Below are 21,703 nucleotides of genomic sequence, written 5' to 3' on the forward strand. Positions count from 1 at the left end.
GGGATTACACAGATTAAGGAGTGCTCCAGCCGGTTTAAAGACCGCCCACAGCTCCTGAGAGCGCGGCGCACTGCAAGCGCCGATCGACAGGCTCAAACCCCGCTCAAACAACCAGATCATTTCCAACGTGAAGGCTTTGTTGATCCGGAACGTCGTCTGACTTCCACAAAAATGGCAGAAGATGTGGACATCAGCACTTTTTCGGCACATTCTACTGTTACAGGAGTTTTTTTCATGGAAAGAGAAGCGGAGGGATGCGCCACCGTGCCGCTCATGGCGCGGGACAAAACCACCTCCGTGTTGGTCTCACAGGACGGCTTTCAGATGGCTTTCAGACGGCTTTCGCTGTCTTTTCAGTCGTGTGACTATCCGAGAAATTGTGGATGAGCTGGACATGCCCCAACATGTCCTGTGAGGCTTCATCACAGCATTGCTTTGCGCCATGTGGCTCCACCACGACGCGCGGAATTCCTCCGCACGTCTGTCTCAATGTGCCGAAAAAGTGCAGATGTCCACGTCTTCCGCAATTCCTGTGGAAGTCAGACGACGTCCCAGATCAACACAGCGTCCAGTATGGAAATGAACGGCACATTTCACTGTTACAGGAGTTTTTGTCATGGAAAGCGGAGGAGAAGCGGAGGAAAAGGAGCGGAGGAATTCCACTTGTCGCGGTGGAGCCGCATAGCGCAAAGCAATGCCGTGATGAAGCCTCACAGGACATGTTCTGGCATGTCCAGCTCATCCACAATTTCTCGGTTAGTCACACGACTGAAAACCCACCGACAGCCGTCTGAAAGCCATCTGAAAGCCGTCCTGTGAGACCAACACGGAAGTGGTTTTGTCCCGTGCCATTAGCGGCACGGTGGCGCATCCCTCCGCTTCTCTTTCCATGAAAAAAACTCCTGTAACAGTGGAATGTGCCGAAAAAGTCTTGATGTCCACGTCTTCTGCCATTTTTGTGGAAGTCAGACGACGTCCCGGATCAACAAAGCCTTCACGCTGGATTTACGCTGTAGATTTACGCACTAAAAATGTATCCATTTTGCTCCTGGCATGTTAGCAAACAATGTTTTCTTTTTACTTTTTTCCAACTTCTTTTTTTGTTGGTTAACAGTGTTTACAATTATTTTTTTAACTCCCCCCACCCCTGAAGAACTCTGGCGCTCCCCCGGGGGGGCACTCCCCACAGTTTGAAAACCATTGCTTTAAAACACAGCCTTTTTCTCAGCATGAATAATGGGTCAAGACTGATGTATCAGTATTGTCACGTAATCAGATGGGTGGGTGGCAGTTGCAGCAGCAGAAGCATCTGCCATTTAATCTTCTCTCAGCATGTGGCAGCACCTGTTCTGAACCACTGATGAAGGAAAGGCCATGACAGCAACATTTCCAAAAGAAAGACTTTTTCAAGAGGAAGGAATTGTTCTAAATGTATTCTAAACATGGTAATACACTAACTGGCCACTTCATTAGGTATGTCTGTTCAGCTGCTCTTTAAATCAAATAAATGAAAGATGTGCAGCGGTGGAGCCAAACGTTTAGATGTGCTAGCTTTCAGTTAGTTTGATGCTTCCCAGATCAAAACCCCTGCCCATTCTCCATGTAATAAGGAGTTGGATCAGGAAGGACATCCGGTGTAAAACTTGTGCCAAATCAACAAGTTAAAGCCGAGCATCAAAATGAGAAAGATAAGTAAGTGTGAATATGGCATGGTGCCAGATGGCTGGTTTCAGTATGTAAAAAAATGGTGCTCTACTGGGGGGGCAGCACGGTGGCTTAGTGGTCAGCAATGTTGCCTCAGAGCAAGACGGTCATGGGATCGATTCCCACCTCTCGTCTTTCTATGTGTGGACTTTGCATGTTCTCCCCGGGTGCTCCGGTTTCCACACACATCCAAAGACATGCAGGTTAGGCGGATTGGAAACTAGATTGTCCGTAGGTGTGCGTGCGGGTGTGACCGTTTGTCTACATGTGGCCCTGCAACAGACTGGTGTCCAGTCCAGGGTGTACCCTGCCTCACGCCCTGTGACTGCTGGGATAGGCTCCCGTCCCCCATGACCCAAACTTGGATAAGCAGTTGAAGATGAGTGTGTGTGTTCTACTGGGATTTTCACATAGAACAATTTCTAGGATCTATAAGGACTATAAAAAAGAAATCATCAAGAGAATGGTGGGTTGGGTTTTTTTCTTTGTTTGGCACCAGTATAATTTTATTCCTTAGCCCATAAATAAAGGATTCAAAATATGACACTGCCAATATGATCAAGATTAACGCTGTCTGGAAAAAAAAAATTAATAAGTAAGTCCACTGAAGGGGAAAAAATTTAAATGAACAGATGGCCATGAACTGTATTCTGTATCGATCATAACGACATCATTGATCATGTGGGGGGGGGCTTCCCCCAACTTGAGCGAGGGATGCTGGGAAGCACATGACGACAGCCAATTACAGTACAGAAAGGCAACGTGATGTCAACTGGCTGCTCACTCGAACAAAATAAACCAAGATGGCGAAAAATGCTCCGAAACAGCTTATTTCAATAGAAATCTAATATGTTTATCATATACAACCCCTGGCAAAAATTATGGAATCACCGACCTCGGAGGATGTTCATTCAGTTGTTTAATTTTGTAGAAAAAAAGCAGATCACAGACATGACACAAAACTAAAGTCATTTCAAATGGCAACTTTCTGGCTTTAAGAAACACTATAAGAAATCAGGAAAAAAAAATTGTGGCAGTCAGTAACGGTTACTTTTTTAGACCAAGCAGAGGGAAAAAAATATGGAATCACTCAATTCTGAGGAAAAAATTATGGAATCATGAAAAACAAAAGAACGCTCCAACACATCACTAGTATTTTGTTGCACCACCTCTGGCTTTTATAACAGCTTGCAGTCTCTGAGGCATGGACTTAATGAGTGACAAACAGTACTCTTCATCAATCTGGCTCCAACTTCTCTGATTGCTGTTGCCAGATCAGCTTTGCAGGTTGGAGCCTTGTCATGGACCATTTTCTTCAACTTCCACCAAAGATTTTCAATTAGATTAAGATCCGGACTATTTGCAGGCCATGACATTGACCCCATGTGTCTTTTTGCAAAGAATGTTTTCACAGTTTTTGCTCTATGGCAAGATGCATTATCATCTTGAAAAATGATTTCATCATCCCCAAACATCCTTTCAATTGATGGGATAAGAAAAGTGTCCAAAATATCAACGTAAACTTGTGCATTTATTGATGATGTAATGACAGTCATCTCCCCAGTGCCTTTACCTGACATGCAGCCCCATATCATCAATGAAATGATGGAAATTTACATGTTCCCTTCAGGCAGTCATCTTTATAAATCTCATTGGAACGGCACCAAACAAAAGTTCCAGCATCATCATCTTGCCCAATGCAGATTCCAGATTCATCACTGAATATGACTTTCATCCAGTCATCCACAGTCCACGATTGCTTTTCCTTAGCCCATTGTAACCTTGTTTTTTTTCTGTTTAGGTGTTAATGATGGCTTTCGTTTAGCTTTTCTGTATGTAAATCCCATTTCCTTTAGGTGGTTTCTTACAGTTCGGTCACAGACGTTGACTCCAGTTTCCTCCCATTCGTTCCTCATTTGTTTTGTTGTGCATTTTCGAGTTTTGAGACATATTGCTTTAAGTTTTCTGTCTTGATGCTTTGATGTCTTCCTTGGTCTACCAGTATGTTTGCCTTTAACAACCTTCCCATGTTGTTTGTATTTGGTCCAGAGTTTAGACACAGCTGACTGTGAACAACCAACATCTTTTGCAACATTGCGTGATGATTTACCCTCTTTTAAGAGTTTGATAATCCTCTCCTTTGTTTCAATTGACATCTCTCGTGTTGGAGCCATGATTCATGGCAGTCCACTTGGTGCAACAGCTCTCCAAGGTGTGATCACTCCTTTTTAGATGCAGACTAATGAGCAGATCTGATTTGATGCAGGTGTTAGTTTTGAGGATGAAAATTTAGAGGGTGATTCCATAATTTTTTCCTCAGAATTGAGTGATTCCATATTTTTTTTCCCTCTGCTTGGTCTAAAAAAGTAACCGTTACTGACTGCCACAATTTTTTTTTTCCTGATTTCTTATAGTGTTTCTTAAAGCCAGAAAGTTGCCATTTGAAATGACTAGTTTTGTGTCATGTCTGTGATCTGCTTTTTTTCTACAAAATTAAACAACTGAATGAACATCCTCCGAGGCCGGTGATTCCATAATTTTTGCCAGGGGTTGTATTTGTAACAGTTAGTGAGAAATAAACACGTCTACGTCTAAAAACACTGTTTTTGCAACCAGATAACATCTCTGAAGTGAGTTACAAGACATCTTACTGATGTCACCGTGTACACCCAGGGAACAAGCATGACCTCATGCATGGACACAGGTGCTTCCTCCTGTAGATACCATTAAAAGGCAAATAAAATATTTGCAATGGTATGCCCACCAGGTAAATATGTTCTCCTCATTAAAATTAGCGGATATTTTAAATATAAATAAATAAAACTGGACACTACACCATCGACTCCTGCGGACAAACAAATGTCAAGAAGGAATATATATATATATATATATATATATATATATATATATATATTGCCAAACAACCTGGGTCTAAACCTCCTCCTTTCACCTCACCTTTTCCCTCACGAGTGTCTAGTTTCATGTTGTGGTTCAGTGTTTTAAGCTGCCAGAAAAGCAGTTTATGTGAACATAAATGCACAAAGAAGATGTGAGTCTGACTTTTTTTTTTTTTTGCTGGAGTGGTAAAAGTCCAAACACGAGTCAGTCTGAACCCACACGTACACAGGTGGTTGTGGAATTTAGAATCATTGAATGAGGCCGCACAGGTGCAAACATGACTGAACTGTTAAAGAATGTTTTGGTAATAAATTATCGATCATTACAACTGCCTCTATGGAAACACAATGATGCATCAAGATGCATAGATAATCATTTTATAATCAAATCACAGCCCTCTGAATATAACAAATTTAAAAAATATATAGTCACATTTCAGTGAGCTTATGACCTTGACTTCAGTGAATGTGTCTTGAAAGTGTTGTTAAGTGAAAGAATATTGGACACATCTTGGTTTGAATTATATCTGAGACAAAACAACCTTTTTGACTCAAGATTTTGAAGCTGCTGTGCCATTTGTAAAAGATGTAACACGTCCTAATAATTGTAGCTCAAAATCACTTTTTTCACCTAATTTGAAGAATTTGGGGCTTTCACTAGTTGTATTGGTCATTTTTTTTAAACTTGTTAAAAGTCAAAAGAAATTTGTTTTCATGTTAAATACATCTGTATTATCTCAAAACTAGTCCTTATATCCTACAGCCAGTGGTGGGCACAGCTAACCAAAAAGTTAACTTCAGTAACCTTTAATACACTAACTGAAAAGTTAACTTTTATGAAGCTAAACTGATAAACTCCTAAAAACTTTAGCAGAAGTTATAGCTAAAAGATAAACCGAGTCATGCACAGCAAGAAAGTTTTGACTTCTGGTTAGAATTTCAAACAAACTAATTCCGGACAAGTTATTGAAATTAACGTCACCTCTGTCATTTTACAAAGTGAAAATATCAACTATACGAGGTCTATTAGAAAAGTATCCGACCTTATTATTTTTTCAAAAACCATATGGATTTGAATCACGTGTGATTACATCAGACATGCTTGAACCCTCGTGGGCATGCGAGAGTTTTTCCACGCCTGTCGGTTACGTCATTCGCTTGTGGGCAGTCTTTGAGTGAGGAGTCGTCCACCCGCTCGTCGATTTTTTTCATTGTTTAGGAATGGCTCAGAGACTGTTGCTTTGTTTGATAAAAATTATTTCAAAACTGTAAGGCACAACTGAGTGGACACCATTCAATAAATTCAGCTGGTTTTCGGTAAAAAATTTTAACGGCTGATGAGAGATTTTGGTCTGGTAGTGTCGGTAGAGTGTCTGGTAGTGTCGGTAGAGGCGGCAGCGTCTCGCCGTTTCAAGTTGAAAACTTCCACATTTCAGGCTCTGTTGACGCAGTAAGTCGTCAGAGAACAGAGAACTTTCAGAAGAAGTCGGCATGAGGAGTTTATTCGGACATTCCATTGTTAACGGTCATTTTGTAATGAAAGAACGTGCGGGCAGAGTCGCATGTCGGGCTGGACCCGACCGCGGGGGGTCGCGGCAGGAAAAACACCTCCGTTGGAAATCTTAACGGGCAAGTTGGAACATGCCCAAGCTGTTAAACAATTTCTCAGTTACTCACTTGTTGAAAGCCATTAAAAGCCGCCTGAATTCTACAAATGGTTTTCAACACGGAGGTGTTTTTCCTGTCGCGGCGCACACAGATTTGCCGAGTCGTCACGGAAACGACTCGGCGAATTTGCGCGTACGTCTTTCATTAAAAAAATGTCCTTAAACAGTGGAATGTCCGCATAAATTCCTCATGCCGGCCTCTTCTGAATCTTCTCTGTTCTCTCACAATGTCCTGGGTGAATTAAGCCTTAAATTAGGATGTTTTAAGCTCGAAACAGGCCGACGACAGCGCCTGGAAGCGCTGCAGGACGTCCCGCTCCGTGGGAAGTCCTTACACCGACAGAAACACCCCATAATCTCTCATCAGCCGTTAAACTTTTCACAGAAAACCATCTTAATTTCTCGAATAGTGTCCACTCGGATATTCCTCACAGGTCCAGAAAAATTTTTGATAAAGCAACGCGCGCCGTCTCGAGCAGCGTGTGAAACAAAGGAATTCAGCCGAGAGGGCGGGACCACATCTCACTCAAGGCCTGCCCACAGGGAAATGACGTCACCGACACGCGTGAAAAAACTCACGCATGCGCACGAGGGTTCAAGCATGATTGGTGTAATCGCATGTCATTCAAATCCATATAGTTAAAAAAAAAAATAAAAGGGTCGGTTTATTATCTAAGAGACCTCGTATGTTTTAGTTTTAAAGTAATGCACTAATTTTGAAGGTTTCAGCATTTTATAGACACACAAGCCGAAAAGCATTATAGGAAAATTCATACTGCCACTGGTATTCACACTGCCATGAACACTGCCATCCAGTAGATGGCAGTGTTCATGGCAGTGTGAATATTAATTACCACACATTCGCTAAAAGTGCTGAATCACTTAACACAATTTTAAGTTTTCCAATTGGCTTTTCTTTTTTTAACAAATGAAAAGTGACATATTTACAAATATAGATTTATTTGTAAAAACCAACACACATGTTACAGTAAATTGTGTGTTGTTTTTCTTACATATACTGACCAACCACTGATGACAGGAAACAAATTTTCCCATAATGCTTTTCAGCATGTGTGTCTGTAAAACGCTAAATCCTTCAAAATTTGTGCATTACTTTAAAACTAATTTTGTAAAACTTTGTAAAATGACAGAGGTGATGTTAATTTCAATAACTTGTACAGAATTAGTTTGTTTAAAATTTCAACCATAAGTCAAAACTGTCTTGCTGTGAATGATTCCTGTGATACATCTACAAGTTTGTATGGTGTGAAAATAAATTATTTTTGTTTTCCTTCTCCTCTTCCTTTCTCTCTGGTAGCCAGCTCTCCTCTGCTGTCACAGGATTGCGCTCTACCTCTCATAACTGTCTGTCTGCTACAAAACATGTAATAAGCAGGCACTAAAATGCATGCTTTACAAATGTGTTTAACTGTTAAGCTTTGTTCACTATAGCCCCTTTCACACTGGCGTATTTGTAGAGCTGTGTATTGCGGCGTTGTGTTTCATTTAAATACGCCCAAAATGCGTGCATACTCAGCCTTTTTCCGTGTTCCTAGATCTGCTTGCAGCTGCGTGTGTTCGCTTTTTAATGTGTGCACACAGTCACATGTAGCCTTTGCCGCTATTTAAAACCAGTTCACTCCTGCCGGTTGTGCAGAACACATCGTTGCGCTTGGAAAACAGTGGACTGTATCATGAGGGTTTTACAGTTGCATTACTGCCACGTATGTAGCCAAGGCTGCTATTTACTGCCTCTGTAGAAATGCGCTCTGTTCTCTACTGCACCGTGTGGTGCAGCTCAGAAACAGTCATTTAACGTTATTACTATTATTATTATTTTTCATTTTTTGTTCTGATGGATCATTTTCATTGTTTACAGATGCTGCTGTGTCTTGCTGTGGCAAAGGCTGCCGTGCATGAAGCGCTGTGACTCGTTAAACTTTTAAAGCTCCGGTTGCTCCAATCAGGTCCACTGATTTGATCAAACCTGATCGATCAGGATGTCTGATGATCAAACTGATATGCTGCGACCAGGGTTTTATTTTAAAGAGTCACAGCGCTTATTGTTTGATCAGACACAAGAAAGAGAGAGTGAGGGAGAGAGTGACTGAGAGAGCGAGCGAGCGAGCGACCTGCTGTTTCTGCATTTCTGGGTTGAGGTTTGATTCCCTGTTCTGAGCACACACACACACATCCATCAGTTACATCAGCTGTTCTGAACACACACAGGCACTGTGGGCTGTGTGATCATGTTCTCATGTTTTCCAGCAGATTTCTCTGGATGCACGCACTCAGTTTTTCATTGTGTACAGGAGCACCGTGTTGCACAGACTTGCTTGCAGTAACGCTCTTCTGCACAGACCTGCTTAAAACTGTGTCCAGTGCTCTACGCTGAAGAAAATGAAACGTTTATTTTTCCGTCCTATGCGCGTAGCCCTCAACGTACTGCGGTGTATGGAGTAAAAACTCGACGTAGAGCTGCTAAAAGTGGGCATAGAGCTGCTCAACTCGGTGTAGATGATACGCCAGTGTGAAAGGGGCTTAAGCCTGCAAAAATATGTTAGCGGTCTAAAAGTTATCGGAACTAAATTTAGCGGATGTTAATTGGTCAGCTGATGGTTTTCAAAGTTAGCTGAAAAGCTTATCAGCTAACAAAAAAGTTAGCTTCACTAATTAGCGGTTAGGGGATTAACGGAACTGTGCCCACCACTGCTTACAGCTATTTTACTCATTAAGTGACTGTGTTTTATATTATCGTATTTTCCTGGGTATAAGTTTTTTAAGAAAAAACAAACAAACAAACAAAAAACAAGAAAAATGTAATGAGATAATTAATATCCACTAAACCAGATGCAAAATGTGAGAAACCTGCTTCTTTAAGCCACTGAACAGATGAGCATATGTGAGGTGAATGTGCAATGCAATTAAATGTTTGAAAACTCTTTTGCTATAGAGCAGTCCTTCAGATAGTCCAAATAAGCTTTCTTCCAAATGGAATAAAATATTATATTCCATCATTTTATTCAAGAGTGTGGCCTTCCATTTATATATTATATAAAGATTATTGCTTCAGAACAAGGAATGATGTTTTTCTTCTTCTGTTTCATACTTGTACTACTTCTTTAGAAGACGTTGTATGCCCAAAAACATTGGAACTCTCTCGTGTATATTTCAAGATCTGTGGACACATTTAAAAAGCAGCTCAAGACTGACTTATTTAAGCTGGCCTTTGTATCACTCATTTTATTTGATCTCTTTTCCAGTTTTTATTATGTATGTATTTCTTTCCTCATTGTGACATATTATTCATGTATCTATTCTTGGAATTTTCTATATGAATAAATAACTTCCGGACTTACAATGTGCAAAGGCATGTGCAAAATGAAAGAGCATTGCATCAGCATTTGTCAAACTGTGTCTGACTGATGTGTCAAGTGCTGTACGACTCCGATGTCAAACAGCCAGCCACACACAAGTGACAACTAAAGGCAAATATTTATCCCGTTGAATCAGCACAACCATTAGGGAGCAAAAGGCAGCATCCAAGGCAGAACATGGACAGGGGACACCGCAAGGGAGCTTCTTAAAATAGCTGAGTGAGACAAAAAGGTGGAAGGATAGAAAAAAAACTGAGCAGGACAATCATAAACAGCCTGAAGAGACTTAAGGGGAAACATCACACTCAGCAGGTCAGATATACACAGAGGAAGGAGAGACAAAAGCAGACAGGAAAAGAAAAGCAAGATGAATACGTTTTTAAATATTTTTTAATGATGAAGAAAAGTAAAGGTGACTCTAAGTGTGAACATTAAAAACTCTTGACTGAATGGACAGTAAAAAAAAAAATAAAGCAATGATCAATATCAAACTTAAAGCACTTGCAGATTAATCAACGCATGTGACTTTCAAAGAAAATTAACTGATAAATTACCCAATCTCACAAGATTAAAAACAGAAAAAACCAAAGGAAAGGGAAAAAAACACAGCATCTTTAATTGATGATCACATGGGCAGCATGAATCTCCACTCAAATGCAGCGTGTTCTGGAAGTACTGATGGTAACACGCAACGAAAGTTTTAACAATAGTTGATGGCACAACAATGGTAAGATATGGCAGTTATACACAGATACACACAGTTATCAGACTTGTCAGCCAAGTTGTGAACGTTTTGGAACAAACTGGTGGAGTGAAACTTTTGTCTGCTCACCCATCTCGGGATGGTGTCTTCCCTCTACAGGAACGCTGACTGTCCGCCTCAGCAGCTTGTTCCTGTGAGACTCTGAGCGCCTTTCGCGCATCAGCAAAGGGTGTACCTGCAAAGAGAGCACACACGGGTGTTACATATGCACAACACACTTAAATATGTGCAAAGGGGAGTGGAACAGAGATTTTCTTCAAAGACAAAAATGAAGATTCAGCTCACCAGAAGGCACTTTGTAGATTCGAGCCCAGATTTTATGTGTTTTCTTCAAGTCTTGATGTGTGCTACTATACCATGAAGATGTGATTGGTGATGCAATAGTACAGAAGGCTATAGCACCTTCAAAGGTGTCATGGGTGTCTTGATGCCATATTCCTTGCTAGTCACCTTGCACTGTCACTCAGTTTTTGAGAACGGCATATTCCAGACATATTTACTGTCAGGTGTAACAACAAGTATTGTATTTATAGAGTACATTCAGGTGAGAAACTTTCTAAGTGACCTGCATAATAAAACAAATCACAACAATTTTTTTAAAAAATATGAATGTAATTTCTATGATGTGTACATGTATTCACTGTCTTGATTGTTAATCTAACAAAATTGAATAAAAATAAATCAAAACCACATACTAATTGTAAGCAGTATAAGACAGGCAAGACTTAAAGCCACTTTTATTTAACAGAACCGAATTTTAAACAGCCACCAGCCGATTATTTCACAAAGTAGGAGCATGAAAACGAAAAGTTCTACATCCTGCCAACCAGTGGTGGGCAAAGTTCTGCTAACCGCTAATTAGCGAAGCAAACGTTTTGATTAGCTTATTATCTTTTCAGCTAATTTTGAAAACCGTCAGAGGATTAATTAGCTTCCACTAAATTTAGTTCTGCTAACTTTCGGTCTGCTAACATTTCTTTGCTGACATAGTGAGTAAGACCGAATGGTCAAAAATGTTTGCAAACCCTAAAACCAAATGGTAATTCTAGTCTGTTAGGTATTATGGAACAGCCAGGCTGCCGTAAGCATTTGCAAAACTGAAAATTTTGTTTGTGAAGTGTAACTCAGCATGCTGGCTGCTTTTTTCACACTCCCATCCAGTAGATAGCAGTGTTCTAGACATTTTGACAGGGGGTGATAGCACGAGTCTGATTTCCCATAATGCTTTTTGGCGCTCAAACCTTCTTTATTCTTTCTTCTTCATTACGTTAAAAGTGCAATATTTTCACTTTGTAAACATGAAAATTCAGTAGGTATATCTTATATATTATATTCCAATTCAAAGGTGGAACTATGCTAGTATACTAAGGAATATCTAAATATCTAAAAAGGAAGAGTAAAATTGAAGAGTAGAAAAGAGTAGAGTAGAGCCACTTAGGTGCCTGGTCTGACATGACAGAGTTGCTGTTAATGTGTTGATAAACTGTCCAGAATTAGTCTGTTTATAAATGAAACCATGAGTGAAAGTGCCTTGCGTTTTATCTACACTGCCACCGTGAAAGGTTGGCAAGATGTTTTGGCTACAGCTGACAATGTTGTTTGGGCCGCCTGAAGAGGAGGTACTGCTGGCCAACACCAGAGGGCGCTCTGCCTGTAGACGGGCTTCAGGCACCAGAGGGTGCAGTTCGCCGCCAGGAGCTACAGGGACCCTGACAGCTGTCACTCATCATTTCATCTAGCCATCCATAAAAACCTGGAGAAGACACCACACCCCTGCCGAGAAATCATCTGAGGTACTCAGGTAAAACTCTCAGCCGTCGTTGTGTCTTGTTCAGCTAAGCTTATCGTCGCAACGTACTTTGCTGCTAAGCTCGAAAAGCTGTAATCTATATTCTGAGTTTGCAGACGTATCTCAGTACACTTGCAGCTGGTCAGGAGGAGTTGGCGTTCCCGCTCCTCAGCTGTTAAGTGTGATTTGGGATCTGCACGACTGTGGATATTGTGAGAGTGGGAGGTGGTGTTTTTCTCCCTTTATCATCAGAACTCTGCTGACTGTTTGCTGGGTGTGTGCACACACCCACCCTTGATTGTTTCTGCTTCCTGCCAGCAGTACCCGATCTGACAGCTGGAGACGGTGGCCACCTGGTGACTCGGGACTTGGCGGCTCTGGTGTGTTCCAGATCCGTTGGCGGTGGAAATCGTGTGGGTCCCGACTCCTATCTGGACAGGTGTCTCCTATCCTCGAGCCTGCCCACACGACACCAACTGTATAAATTGACTGTAGTATTGAATTGTATCTGTATCTGTTGTGCACATTTCACAACATTAAAAGTGTTCTCTTTATTTCCATTGACCGTTCATTTACGCCCCCTGTTGTGGGTCTGTGTCATTACACTTTCACACAACAGGATTTCTCGGCCAACGTCATGGATCCTGAGGGGCGTCAACCATCGAGTGAACCACCAATGGAAACGCAGGAGGCACAGGGGCCAGCAGGAGGCGTACTAGGTGAGCTGCAGCAAATCCTAACTGCCTTCACTGCTCGGTTGGACTTGGTAACCCGAGCAGAACGTTATCCTCAATTGGAGGATGGAGGCTCTCACTGCTCAGGTGGAAGCGCACGTGCAGGGCGCTGCTGCGGCACCTCCTCCTGCTGCCCAAGTGCCAGATACAGATATTCCAGTAGCCGTTCAACGAACCCCCCCCGTCCCCTGAAGCATACATAAGTCCTCCTGAGCCGTATGGAGGCTGTGTCAAGACGTACGCTGACTTTTTAATGCCGTGTTCGCTCGTCTTTTCACAGCGTCCGGTCATGTACGCGTCTGACGCTAGCAAGGTGGCTTATGTGGTGAATCTGCTTCGTGGAGAGGCACGCGCCTGGGCTACGGCGCTTTGGGAGCAGAACTCACGGCTCCTTACTACATACACTGGGTTTGTGCGGGAGTTCAAACAAGTGTTTGATCACCCCAATAGAGGCGAGACCGCTTCGAATGTGCTGCTGTCAATGAGACAGGGGCGTTGGAGCGCAGCCGAATATGCAGTCGACTTCCGCATCTCGCTAGCGAGGTCCGGCTGGAATAACGTTGCGCTCCGCGCCGCCTTCGTAAGTGGACTGTCTCCGGTCCTGAAGGAGCATTTGCTGGTGAAGGATGAGCCGCGGGATTTAGATGTGCTTATCGATCTCGTTATATGGCTAGACAACCGACTAGAAGAACATCGCCGGGAGCGAGGCGAGGGGCGTGGCCGGGCACGAGCCGTCCCTCTTCCTTCTGGGTCCAAACGGATGTCGTCGTCCCCCCGCCCCATGCCAGAGCCCTCCATGAGGTGACAGCTCCTCCTGCTGATGAAGCTATGGACACGAGCAGGGCTAAAGTAAAATCAGAAGACAGACAACGGAGGCTGGCCCGTGGGGAGTGTTTTTTCTGCGGCTCGAGTGAGCACATACAGAGAAATTGCCCCAAACGGTCAAACTACAACGCCCGCCCTTAGAGACTGGGCTAAGGGTGGGCCATAACACACACGAGGGGAAATCCTGCAAATCCGCACGAATTCCAGTTACGATCCTAAGTGGGGATCTAACCCTTCATGCCCCAGCACTGGTGGACACGGGGTCGGAGGGGAATCTGCTGGATAGCAGATGGGCAAAGGAGGTTGGGCTCCCTCTAGTGGCCTTACCGTCACCATTGTCGGTACGGGCACTAGATGGCACCCTACTTCCACTAATTACACATCAGACACAGCCAGTGACAATGGTTGTGTCTGGAAATCACAGGGAGGAGATTGTGTTTTATGTAACACCTTCTACCACCCAAGTGATTCTGGGTTTTCCATGGGTGTTTAAACACAATCCCCGGATTGACTGGCCGTCTGGGGTTGTGGCTCAGTGGAGTGAAACCTGCCACCGGGAATGTCTCGGATCCTCGGTTCCGCCTGGTGTGACAGCTAGTGAGGAGGTTAAAGTCCACCCCAATCTGGCGGCGGTGCCAGCTGAGTACCATGATCTTGCTGACATCTTCAGCAAAGATCTGGCACTCACGTTGCCCCCGCACCGTCCGTACGATTGTGCCCTTGATTTGATACCGGGCGCTGAGTCCAGCAGGCTGTACAACCTCTCACGTCCGGAACGCGAATCAATGGAGACCTACATCCGGGACTCGTTAGCTGCCGGGTTGATCCGGAACTCCACCTCCCCGATGGGTGCTGGTTTCTTTTTTGTGGGCAAGAAGGACGGCGGACTCCGTCCATGCACTAATTAAAGAGGGCTGAACGAGATCACGGTTCGCAACCGATACCCGTTACCCCTACTGGATTCGGTGTTCACGCCCCTGCATGGAGCCCAAATTTTCACAAAGTTGGATCTTAGAAATGCGTATCACCTGGTTCGGATCCGGAAGGGAGACGAGTGGAAGACGGCGTTTAACACCCCGTTAGGTCATTTTGAGTACCTGGTCATGCTGTTCGGTCTCACCAATGTGCCCGCGACGTTCCAAGCCTTGGTTAATGACGTCTTGCGGGAGTTCCTGCATCGGTTCGTCTTCGTGTATCTGGACGATATTCTCATCTTCTCCCCGGATCCTGAGACCCATGCCAAGCATGTACGTCAGGTCCTGCAGCGGTTGTTGGAGAACCGGCTGTTTGTGAAGGGCGAGAAGTGTGAGTTCCACCGCACTTCTTTGTCCTTCCTGGGGTTTATAATCTCCTCCAACTCCGTCGCCCCTGATCCAGCCAAGGATGCGGCGGTGAGAGATTGGCCCCAACCAACAAGCCGTAGGAAGCTGCAACAGTTCCTCGGTTTTGCAAACTTCTATCGGAGGTTCATTATGGGCTACAGTCAGGTTGTTGGCCCCCTGACAGCCCTGACCTCCACTAAAGTCCCCTTCACCTGGTCGGATCGGTGCGAAGCTGCGTTCAAGGAGTTGAAACATCGGTTCTCGACTGCACCAGTTCTGGTGCAGCCTAACCCTGATCGCCAGTTTATTGTTGAAGTGGATGCCTCTGACTCAGGGACAGGAGCCGTGCTGTCCCAGAGTGGGAGTCCGATAAGGTACTCCATCCTTGTGCCTACTATTCCCGCAGGTTGACCCCGGCTGAAAGGAACTATGACGTTGGCAATCGGGAACTTCTGGCGGTGAAAGAGGCTCTTGAGGAGTGGAGACACCTTCTGGAGGGAGCTACGGTTCCCTTCACGGTTTTCACGGACCATCGGAACCTGGAATACATCCGGACTGCCAAGCGTCTGAACTCCAGGCAAGCCCGTTGGTCACTGTTTTTTGGTCGGTTTCACTTCCAGATCACGTATCGCCCCGGGACTAAAAACCAACGGTCCGATACACTGTCCCGGGTGCATGAAGAGGAAGTCAGGCCAGAGCTGTCGGATCCACCGGACACCATCATCCCCGAGTCCACTGTCGTCGCAACCCTCACCTGGGACGTGGAGAAGACTGTCCGGGAGGCCCTGACACGACACCCGGACCCCGGAGATGGACCTAAGAACCGGCTGTACATCCCACCAGAGGCCAGGGCTGCGGTCTTGGACTTCTGTCATGGTTCGAAGCTCTCCTGTCACCCAGGGGTGCGAAGAACCGTGGCAGTGGTCCGGCAGCGCTTCTGGTGGGCTTCGATGAAGACCGACGTCCGGGAGTACGTCCAGGCCTGCACCACCTGTGCCAGGGGCAAGGCTGATCATTAGAAGGCCCAAGGACTCCTCCAGCCGCTGCCGGTGCCTCGTCGCCCCTGGTCACACATAGGCCTGGACTTCGTCACGGGTCTCCCTGCGTCCCAGGGTATGACGACCATCCTGACGATAGTGGACCGGTTCTCCAAGGCGGCCCACTTTGTGGCCCTCCCGAAGCTCCCGACGGCCCAGGAGACTGCAGACCTCCTGGTCCACCATGTCGTGCGTCTGCATGGTATCCCCACGAACGTAGTCTCGGATCGTGGTCCGCAGTTCTCCTCACAAGTCTGGAGGAGTTTCTGTAGGGAACTGGGGGCCACCGTGAGCCTCTCGTCCGGGTACCACCCTCAAACCAATGGACAGGCAGAGCGGACGAACCAAGACCTGGCGCAGACTCTGCGGTGTGTCACCTCCGCACATCCAACGGACTGGAGTCAACACCTGGCCTGGATCAAGTACGCCCATAACAGTCAGGTCTCGTCTGCCACCGGCCTCTCCCCCTTTGAGGCGTGTTTGGGGTACCAGCCCCCATTGTTTCCAGCCGTGGGGGGAGAGGTTGAGGTCCCCTCGGTCCAGGCCCACCTCAGGAGATGCCGTCGGCTATGGTGCACTGTCCGCTCTGCCCTTCTGACAGCCCGGACGAGGGCTAAGGACCATGCAGACCGCCGGCGTTCTCCGGCCCCTGCATACCAGCCCGGGCAGAAGATTTGGCTGTCAACTAAGGACATCCCTCTGCAGGTGGACTCCCATAAACTGAAGGACAGATACATCAGACCTTTGCCTATCATCAAAGTCCTCAGTCCAGCCACAGTGAAGCTGCGGCTGCCAGCTTCACTGCGGATTCATCCAGTCTTTCACGTGTCCCGGATTAAACCGTATCACACCTCCACCCTCTGCACTCCCGGACCAGCGCCGCCTTCTGCCCGGATCATCGATGGTGAGCCTGCGTGGACCATCTGCAGGCTTCTGGACGTCCGTCGACGGGGCCGGGGGTTCCAGTATCTGGTGGACTGGGAGGGGTACAGACCCGAAGAACGCTCCTGGGTGAAGCGGAGCTTCATTGTTCCTGTTGTGTGGGCCGCCCGAAGAGCAGGTACTGCTGGCCAACACCAGAGGGCGCTCTGTCTGTAGACGGGCTTCAGGCACCAGAGGGCGCAGTTCGCCGCCAGGAGCTACAGGGACCCTGACAGCTGTCACTCATCATCTCATCTAGCCATCCATAAAAACCTGGAGAAGACACCACACCCCTGCCGAGAAATCATCTGAGGTACTCAGGTAAAACTCTCAGCCGTCTTTGTGTCTTGTTCAGCTAAGCTTATCGTCACAACGTACTTTGCTGCTAAGCTCGAAAAGCTGTAATCTATATTCTGAGTTTGCAGACGTATCTCAGTACACTTGCAGCTGGTCAGGAGGAGTTGGCGTTCCTGCTCCTCAGCTGTTAAGTGTGATTTGGGATCTGCATGACTGTGGATATTGTGAGAGTGGGAGGTGGTGTTTTTCTCCCTTTATCATCAGAACTCTGCTGACTGTTTGCTGGGTGTGTGCACACACCCACCCTGGACTGTTTCTGCTTCCTGCCAGCAGTACCCGATCTGACAGCTGGAGACGGTGGCCACCTGGTGACTCGGGACTTGGCGGCTCCGGTGTGTTCCAGATCCGTTGGCGGTGGAAATCGTGTGGGTCCCGACTCCTATCTGGACAGGTGTCTCCTATCCTCGAGCCTGCCCACACGACACCAACTGTATAAAGGGACTGTAGTATTGAATTGTATCTGTATCCGTTGTGCACATTTCACAACATTAAAAGTGTTACTCTTTATTTCCATTGACCGTTCATTTACGCCCCCTGTTGTGGGTCCATGTCATTACACTTTCACACAACAGACAGGGTGTTTAAAGACACAAGTGCTGCACTGAATTTACTCAGAACTCTCTGTGCCACTAAAAGTTGCTGACAGTGTGCCAAGTCAATACTGAAAGTTAGCTGTTTGTAGCATGGCCCAAGCAGAAGGTCACCCCTTTGAGTCTGGTCTGCTTGAGGTTTCTTCCTCAGAGGGAGTTTTTCCTTACCACTGTTGCTCTGGGGGATTGGTAAGGTTAGACCTTACCTGTGTGAAGTGCTTTGAGGTAACTCTGTTGTGATTTGGTGCTAAAAAAATGAAAATAAAATTGAAATTGAAATTGAGCAGTTAGCGGTCAGATGTAATTTCCACTAATTTTTTTTTTTGGAGTTTATTGGTTTAGCGTTATGAAAGTTAGCTTTTCAATTAGTGGATTAGTGGTTATCGAGGCTAACCTTCTGGTTAGCTGTGCCCACCACTGCTGCCAACTTCTTCTCAACCTTAGGAAGACGCAGTACTGCTGCATCCTGACAATGCAGGATACAAAGTGTTACATAAGCCTCGATAAGAGGGTGTACATTCATTCAGAATTTTATGTCAACAACAAAACCTTGTTATCAGTGCTGTTCTACAGAGGAAGCCAGACATGGGAGGCCAGTTTTTTTCTTTGGTTGCTGCCAGTTTCTCAGGGTCACCACAGCAGATCTGGAACTGATTTGGCAAATGTTATGCTGGATGCCCTTCCTGATGCAACTCTAGTTCTAAATGTTGAAACACGCTCACAGCTCCTGGTGCTCCCAAATGATCTCCCAGCTAAATATTAATCAGGATCTAAACCACTACACTTCTGAGGCCTGACAGCATCAGCTGTGCTCAGAGTAGCATGTAGGATGAGCCGCTAATACACTGGTTTGCTCAAATCTGTTATTTCTGCTTAACACAGGCAGCCACATTATGAATCATGGCTGCTACTGTGGGGCTTCTCTCATGGACATCCTCAGAATATACAGAATAACTAGCCTGTACACAGGTACTGTGAGTGTTGTGTGGAGCAGAATATGTGACATTTTCCCAGAGAATACTAACAGTCAGGGGTGTGTTCCAGATCCTACACTTTTCACTGCTTGTAAGGACTGGGTTCTTGGTAGGGTTCTGCAAATCAGTAGCTTCAGTGCCTTTAACAAAGAACGTTTTACTGATCTCAACTCTGCAGATGATGCTGTAATATTTGCAGAATCAATGGATACCTTAATTGTCACTTTTGAGAAATTGAATGAAGAATTGGAGTGTCTGAGTTTGTAACAGGCCTTGATAAAGACAAAGATTCAGGCATTCAATGACTTCCTGAACTCTGCCAGCAGAAGTGTATCTGCAAGCAGTGAAAGTGCCAAACTTGTAGAGAAATTCACTTCTCTCGCCACTTGACATTTATGTCTCTGGGTGCTCAACCTTTGAGATCAAGAGACACCTGGGAAGAGTTTACAGACTCATAAAGCCTGGTTCACATGGCAGGATTTTAAAAAATTATCTGCAGGTTTCCAAAACCTGAGAGATAAAAAAAAAAAAAAAAAATCATAGATCTAACAGTGTTGGTCATCCAGTGTGTGTGCTCAGCCACACAGTGAAGACAACAACACCACACACAAACAGATTTCACACACAAACATTCCCAGGTCAGACAGGAAATCTTGCAAAATCCCTAGAGATTAAACGTGACTTCAGAGTAAACAAACGGAGATAGTTTGTGGACTATTTATAACGGAGGAAAAAGAAAAAGAAAAGGAGTGGAGACAGCGCGACCATTGGACTTCTGATAAGCCATAACAGCTGTTTTGATTTTAGATTTCACTCTGTGCGTCCATCACCTTGCTTTCTGATTGGCTGCACGTTGCATTCAACAGGCTGCGTGCTCATTTGTGGTCGGAAGACACCACACACACTGCGATATTGGGCCAAGACAATCCAACATGTTGAATATCCCCGATTTGCGATCAGAGCGCTCCTGATGTCCTTCTGAGCAGATCAGAGCGCTGTTAACGCAACACACATGGCAGGAATATCTGATAAGATTATCTTTAGCGTCACCACGATTGACAGGGCATCCTTAAGATTCTCGTAAGTTGAAGATTGGGTCCAATATCGGCCTAATTATCTTGCCGTGTGAACCAAGTTTAAGGTTGCTTGACAGAGGTTTTAATGATGATACCATCATAGAAGGAGAAAGGTCCAAATCTTTAGGACCCTAGTGCTTCTTGTTTCACAGTATAGTTGTGATACTACCCACTGACCTCAGGTGGCAGCTGTTTGTCTTTGGTACTAGATCTGGAGGATTCCTTGGTATCACTGGGTCCCACCGAATAATGAAGGATGAATAATGAACCACACAGCATGTTTTCTTTTCTATGAGTGGGTTTCTTCAACTATCATGGGAGAATAGTGGCTCTGAGTGGCTCTTAGAGGCATTATCTTCAGTTAACAAGGCTCATCTCTGACCATGGCGCTAATTTCAAAAAGTTCAAAATTTAGCAACAACAGCATGGGGCAGTTTATGTACGAGTTACTATGACGACTTAGAGGCATTTGCGTGGTGCAGACGAGGCTGCTAAAAGCGTATTATCCGTGCACCTGGCAGCTACGCAGGACCTGAGAGGCTATTTTTGGAGCGGCTGCCCTCTTGCACACACAATTCCACCTGCTCTGTGCGCTGGATGCTGTATATAAAATAATTATTTTGTAGCAGATTAATCATTTTCTGCCAAACCTTGGATGCTGAAAACACCTCTAATCGCTTCTGGAATCACAGATGACTGTTTCATCTGGACGCTTTTTCCTCTCTTTCCTGCTCCATGTGGAATGTATTTTGAACAGCTTAAGGTAACTATTTTTAATGTTTTTATAGATTGATAAAACAGTTCCTGGCTGTAAAAGTATGTCTATGGTTGATTTAAAATCTTGTTAATTGATCACATGAGCTCTGCTGTGTGTGTGTGTGTGTGTGCGTGTGTGTGTGTGTGTGTGTGTGTGTGTGTGTGTGTGTGTGTGTGTGTGTGTGTGTGCACTGCGCAGTGACGCAGTGACTCATCATGCTCCAAACGAGCATTTAGGCAGAATGCCGAAATGAACGCCTAAAAAGAGTGATTTTTCAGTAAATAATGGACAAACACAAAGTTAAAATTTAGACGACTGTGTAAAAGTGACTGTGTTTAAAGCCGCTGAAGAAATAACTCCAGTGAAGCAGCGCAGAGCTGCAAAGCAACACAGAACGACAGCACGCAAAAGACAGATTTTGAAGACATAACACAAAGTTAAAAGTTGTATCACAGTGACTTGTAAGCTGTGGAAGAAATATAGATTTTTTTTTTAAAGTGATCCACATGAGTTGCAGCAGCAGGTGTATACGAGGTCTATTAGAAAAGTATCCGACCTTATTTTTTTTTTCAAAAACCATATGGATTTGAATCACGTGTGATTGCGTCAGACAAGCTTGAACCCTCGTGCGCATGTGTGAGTTTTTCCATGCCTGTTGGTTGCGTCATTCGCCTGTGAGCAGGCTTTGAGTGAGGAGTGGTCCAGCCCCCTCGGCGGATTTTCATTGTCAGGACATGGCGGAATGATTTGGGCTTTTTTTCCATCAGAATTTTTTCAGAAACTGTTAGAGACTGGCAGCTGGAAACCATTCGAAAAATTTATCTGGCTTTCGGTGAAAATTTTACGGGCTTCACAGAGAATAAGGACTGTTACTACAGCTTTAAGGACGCTCGGCGCCGCGCTCCATGCCGCC

At 45.0% G+C, this 21,703-nt stretch overlaps 1 protein-coding gene across 11 annotated transcripts in view; it reads right to left on the bottom strand.

Annotated features, from left to right (window-relative positions):
• syngap1b (synaptic Ras GTPase activating protein 1b) overlaps nucleotides 1-21,703 on the bottom strand; it is a 640,555-nt gene that overhangs the window by 326,057 nt on the left and 292,795 nt on the right. For all 11 annotated transcript variants that reach the window (XM_034174268.1, XM_034174258.1, XM_034174257.1 and 8 more), the window contains one exon: nucleotides 10,478-10,583. In XM_034174268.1, coding sequence (XP_034030159.1) covers nucleotides 10,478-10,583 — 106 coding nt within the window. The remainder of the gene's footprint in view (nucleotides 1-10,477; nucleotides 10,584-21,703) is intronic.

The sequence above is a fragment of the Thalassophryne amazonica genome, chromosome 7 (genome assembly GCF_902500255.1).
Source record: "Thalassophryne amazonica chromosome 7, fThaAma1.1, whole genome shotgun sequence".
NCBI lineage: Eukaryota > Metazoa > Chordata > Actinopteri > Batrachoidiformes > Batrachoididae > Thalassophryne > Thalassophryne amazonica.